Below are 6,037 nucleotides of genomic sequence, written 5' to 3' on the forward strand. Positions count from 1 at the left end.
ACAAATAATTGACTGTTCTCCACCGGGTGTATATCCACTTGAACCACTGGCGACTGCATTAGCAGGCTTGTATTGTTAATTGCAACAAAAATGGGTATTTTGAAATAGTACTCTTTATTTTACGCGTATGTTTCGACAGTATTTCCATATACTGTATATGGGTCGCGAACCAAAGCTGGGCTCAACAAATACCTAAAAGTTATTGATTCTATTTCCTAGTAAATTTGGTGCTTGCGTAGTTTGTGCACCAAGATTGCGCACAACCTGAACATAGTATTGTAACAGGTCATGGTTCAGGTTGTGCGTCATTATGATGCACATGTCTGACGAAAAACACTAATACAAATATCTCAATAAATACCTAAAAGTTATTGATTTTATTTCCTAGTAAATTTGGTGCTTGCGTAGTTTGTGCACCAAGATTGCGCACAACCTGAAAATAGTATTGTAACAGGTTATGGTTCAGGTTGTGCGTCATTATGATACACAGGTTTGACAAAAAACACTAATACAAATATCGAGCCGTAAAAAAATTGCTCAAGGCTGCAAACTCCACACCCATGTAGAAATGATGGGCAATGACCCTAAGATGAATAATCACAAATAAAAAAAACTTCAGACTTGGGCCAAAAAGGTCCCTTTATCTGCCGGACTACTAGTCAGTCAACCATGTACGCGGGTCGAGTGTACAGCTCAGCGAAGTACACGTCACGAAAATCTGTAAAAACATATTTCTGTATTTTGAGACGTTTGCACAAAATTACGGAATTATAGCGCAATACCGGCACTATAGGTCTGTAGGTATATTAGTCTATATTAGCCTTTTATACAAGGCTATTGCAATGCATTGAAAGCTGTCCGGGGTTTACCGTACTGCCGTAACAGTTCATAAAGTTCGTTACTTTCTCGCGCTCCTACCATTCATTAAAATATCATGTTAACAAGAAGATCATTACTGCAGTAAATACCGAAATACTCAATTATAAAATTGATATAGCTGTATACAGGTATAGCGGTAAAGATATATCTGTGTGTGGTATGTATGTATGTATGTTTATTCGTCTCGTAAAAGCAAAAACACAGGAGTTAGTAAATATCAACATTGAAGACGGGATGTATACACAAGACCATACTGGCCTAAAACACATGAACGTGCGGCATACACCCCTTATGATAAGCATAAAATGCAATAAATCGAATAAGTATAATATGGTCCTTCATACAGACAGTTGTGCGAGGAGGGTGGATTAGGCAACATGGGTAACGGTGGAGTATGCCCAACTGTTTGTACAAAGGAGTTATATTTTTCAGATTTCAGTATATTGTTTACTGCTTTAATTAAAATATCCAGTACCGGTAGTACCTACTGTATTTGGGTATTGAAAGAGAACTCTGGGTAAAAGAAATTTGTGAATTTTTGTTATATGGAATAAAATACCTGAATACACACAACCCAGGCAAGACAGCAAGATGGTTTTGATGACAATGATTGCAAGGGTGGCAGATGGCCTTGCATTAGCAGCTTCAATACAAGAAGATGAACAGGTTATTATATTCTGATATCTTATGTCACATTATCAAGTTGCTCTAGTAACAGGAATTACAGAATTAATCTCCACAAGCTTTTTTGACAATTGAAATGTAAATGCATTTATTGTATACCCATGTTCCGAATATCCTATACAATTGGTGTAGAAAAACCTCGATTCTTATTTTTTGATTTGATAAATAAAAACAAATTAATCAACTTAAATGTAAGTGAAACCTTTGCACATGTATACAGTTGAAAAGTGTTGATGATACTCAATGATAGGGTTATGAATAAGTTCAAACGTTGTGTATTTTTTCAGTTATTTCCAAAGACTCAAATTTCAGAATTTAGAACAGTTAAAAAAAATATACTTGAATTTTTGGTTGCAGGTTGGTCGCAGTCTAACAGAATATCAGAATCAAGCAAAACTGTTATTTCGAAAATTAAATCAACAAAGTCCGGACCGATGCACTATTGAAACTCCACCTATGCTTTTTCAGTGAGTTTGTAGTTTTCTAATTGTTGTTGTTCAATTTAATGAAATGGCTGTAACATAATTTAGAATATTTGAAGTATATGTATGGTATCATTCATGTATGCTATTTGAAAATTATATTAAAATATATAAATAGTTTTATATATGAAGTTCTACTGGTTAAGGATTTGTTTATAACCTTAAAAACCGCACAATGTTGAAATTGGTTTTTGAACGATTGATCCAATGGATATACTATATTTTACTTCCATGAAGCATTTTTGTTGCATTCCTGTAATATCTGATATCTATTAAAATCTACAAGGTTTCTGCATTCAATACATCTGTATACTATCAAACAATATTACTTCATGAGCCAATCTTCGATTAGGGAGTTTCTTTCTGAATTGCCTGATATTCTTCAAATTGTGTATTTTATCTCGCATTGTAGGAAATGGCATTTATAACTTAGTTGTTTTACAGCTATTTGATTGATAAGGGGATATGTTATCTTGTTCTGTGTGAAAGATCATTCAGTAAGAAGCTTGCTTTTTCATATTTGGAGGAGTTAAAATCAGAATTTTTTGTGCAATATGGAAATAGAGTCAATTCTGTTTCTAGACCTTACGCTTTTATAGAATTTGGTAAGTTTTTCATACTCTGTACTTACTGGAGGCTGGAGCAATTAATTTTGACCTCCATGCTGATATTTTGTTTGGCCTGCTTTGGTTACCAATGACTGATATAAATTAGGAGTTGATGACTTGTTGCCACTCAGTAATAATTACATTCTTTAAGGCTGATTATCTGCCCATACTATTGACAGTCTGTTATATTGTTCTGGCTATTGTCAAAATCCCATTTCACTGATAGGCAGGTGGTAGAATCATTGGAATATCCTCACAGAAAGCTAAATACTGAACAAGTTACGGACGATGACAGATGATATTTTTCATTCATTTACTTAATATTTCATATTTATTTGCGCATAATGCAGTATTTATTTAATTTTCAGATACTTATATTCAAAAAACTAAGAAAGCGTACACTGATACCAGAACAAGAAGAAATTTAACTCATGTTGCGAGTGAGTTACAAGATGTACAGAGGATTATGGTATCTAATATTGATGATGTTCTTCAACGAGGAGTTGCTTTGTCAGGTATTGATTATTAAAACGTTATATATAAACGTTTTTTACTAGATAGCACACTACACTAGTTTGTAAAGTAAGTTACCTCAGGATGAATATTATTATTCCTAAATGTAGCAAATTATGATAAAATATTGCAATTTTCTTATGAAGATATTACATACCGGTAATGCTTTTATTTGCTAAAATTCGTTTTTTTTTCGATTATGGTAAATATTTTTTCAATACAATGCAAACTGTTTATTATTATTTTTCGTTCAGATCTTGGTGACAAAGCGAGCAACTTAGCAACGCTATCGCATAAGTACAAGCAAGATGCACACTTTCTTAATCTACGGTCTTCCTATGCTAAGATTGCTGCCATAATTATACTTTTGGTCATATTTCTCATATATATAAGATATTGGTGGTTATGAGTTACATAAACTTATACTTTGATGCTTCACAACTGATTGCCACTCTACCAGCAGTCAAGATCTTATCCTGTAATGCGCGATAGAAAGGCTATATATTTGTAGTTTGTTTTTGTGGAATTATTCCCTATATTCCATCAGTCCAGCAGGCTGTTCTCTTCAAGAAATCACAGAACATATTATAATCTTCAGCAAGAGTTGAACAATCACATACATATATTGTGCCCCAATTTGTAATTAATTGGAAGTATTCAACAGATCAGGCTAAATACATCCATCATTGTTCCTTTTCCTACATTGTAATCCTGTTTTATGTTGTTTGTCTGGTTAATGTGGCATTTATTCAGTGTTGTTTTCTACTACTTGCTCAACAAATGCGTGGTGTAACTTCACTTCCAATATAGTTTGTTGTATTATGACAGCCTATTATACATGCATGATCTTTTAGCACAATATTGGTGCTGCCAAGTGCAATGCGTGGAAATCTGTTGTTTATTATGACAACTTTAAAAATTTCAATTACATCTATTTGTATGCTTGTTGAGGTGCTGAAAAGCCCATTCAGAATTAAACCTTATTTGAAAATATATGAAATGCTTTTCTGAATGACTTTATGAGGCAGTTATTCTGATTTGCTGACATACACGAACGTTACGATCCTCTTAACGAGTCAAAAGATGTATCTGGCGTTTTCCATAGCTTTTCTGTGTTACAAGATCTTGGTTGAAGTTGAGGCATAGAAAGCTGTACAATGACTTGTTGCCAAAGTCGATTTATCACGATCAAGTAGATGGCTCAGAAACAGCCGTCTCATAATATCGCCACTCAACGCCGTCCTGGACCAAAGTACGTACATAGCGTTGGTTTTCAATGGGCACTGGTCACAAGAGGTATCGCTTGATTGACATCACACCTATCAAAATTCCGTATTAAAGCCCATATAAATAAATGGAGATGAGCATTTCACGAAGTATGTAGTTATCACGCGTAACACGAGTTATGAATGACATACGAGAGGAGGCCAACGTGTCGATCGCCGAAATCGGGTGGTCGAGCGCATTTAATGTTGACTAAACAAGTGGTTCTCCACAGCGGTCGGTCCGCGTCAGCCCTGGCGCATATTCCCAAGTTTTGAGTTATTTAACTGCTAAACTGTGAATATAAGGAAACTAATATAGGATATTGGGTAATTTTGCTGCTTTTGGTTAAGTTACGTGTTTAGACTTAAAGTCATACTAATCTTAAAATTAGAAGCAATCTCTCAGTCATAAAATACGTAACAATTAGACGTCCTGTAAGGTACGATGACGATAACGCGTCATGCCCTAAGGATACCAAAACCAGCATAAAAGCGACCATTCGTTGGGAGAGAAAAAGGGATAACGATGGACAAGTAATTAACGAACTCGGGCTTGCAGTGAAACTTTGATTTTATGTGACTTATCAGTCATGACTTGGAACTGTTCTTTGTATTTGTAAATATACAATTGCAATATATGTATTCGGTACCAGGAGTATGTCTTCTTCATAAGATCAGATCAGAAACAACAGCAATACAGAAATAATAGCAAAAATACAAATGTTCCCTAAACTAAAAACAAATTTTCATCTTGATCTTTGCCGACTTCAGCAATTGTCGGTCAATCTTTAAATACACTCATGTTCCTGGGACTGAAATTAGGAACAAAACTTGAATTTTTCGAGGTTTCAAAGTTCTATAGCCTACTACCTCGTACGTAGGGATTTGTTCAAGAGTATTCGTTTCAAATCAAGTTTTTTGGCTGTTTTGTTTAAAATGGCTGTATTATTTGATTTTTTTGTATTAAATAGATCAAAACTAAAACAAGAGAAATGAATGTAGGCTAAGTACTTGCCAATTGTTCTTATTCGCAAAAAAACATTCCAAAAATCCAAACACCACAAATATCGATGACTTGCCCATATTCGCCGTCGCAAGCTGTAGCGCAATGCGCCCGCACTGTGGTTGACGGAGGAAGACGCAAACGATAAGCCATTGCGTGAACCATCTTGCGACGGCGAGGTGCCCAGCAACCCTCTTGCTCATTGTCACAAAACTCACGGGATTCGAACCGGGCCGGGTATACCCATAGTTAGGCTTACCATACGTCCCGCTTCAGGCGGGACAGTCCCGTTTGTTAGCGTCTTGTCCCGCCGTCCCGACAAGTCAGCCAAAAGTCCCGCTTTGGCGTTCAGCCATCCAGCATCATACACCAAAATGTTCTCGTTACTGTTGTTGCTGTGTAGCGCAACGCTAGCCTACTTACTGACGGTGAATGCGTTGTTTTGTTTGTTCCGTTGTTTCCCGCTAACATTGTTAGCGAACGTATCACATGTAAAATCAATTCTAATTGGTCCTGTTGGAAATGTAACATTGAACAACGTCTTTCTGAAGGTGTGATCCACAGAAAGCATGCTTGGGCGAATAAGTAAATTGTCAATGCTTG

At 35.8% G+C, this 6,037-nt stretch overlaps 1 protein-coding gene across 1 annotated transcript; it reads left to right on the forward strand.

Annotated features, from left to right (window-relative positions):
- The first annotated feature begins 683 nt into the window (after nucleotides 1-683).
- LOC120344304 (vesicle-trafficking protein SEC22b-like) lies at nucleotides 684-4,181 on the forward strand. The gene is made up of 5 exons (XM_039413445.2): nucleotides 684-1,545; nucleotides 1,921-2,030; nucleotides 2,490-2,650; nucleotides 3,022-3,168; nucleotides 3,421-4,181. The coding sequence occupies exons 1-5, from the start codon at nucleotides 1,471-1,473 to the stop codon at nucleotides 3,573-3,575; spliced, it is 648 nt and encodes a 215-aa protein (XP_039269379.2). The 5' UTR covers nucleotides 684-1,470; the 3' UTR covers nucleotides 3,576-4,181.
- Nucleotides 4,182-6,037: the final 1,856 nt, after the last annotated feature.

Source organism: Styela clava, chromosome 5, assembly GCF_964204865.1.
Source record: "Styela clava chromosome 5, kaStyClav1.hap1.2, whole genome shotgun sequence".
NCBI lineage: Eukaryota > Metazoa > Chordata > Ascidiacea > Stolidobranchia > Styelidae > Styela > Styela clava.

Bases quoted from the DNA above. Each gene is read 5' to 3' on its own strand.
- LOC120344304 (XM_039413445.2), top strand. From the start codon at position 1,471: ATGGTTTTGATGACAATGATTGCAAGGGTGGCAGATGGCCTTGCATTA. The intron at 2,651-3,021 runs GTAAGTTTTTCA...TTTAATTTTCAG, and splicing joins TTACGCTTTTATAGAATTTG to ATACTTATATTCAAAAAACT. The intron at 3,169-3,420 runs GTATTGATTATT...TTTTTCGTTCAG, and splicing joins ACGAGGAGTTGCTTTGTCAG to ATCTTGGTGACAAAGCGAGC.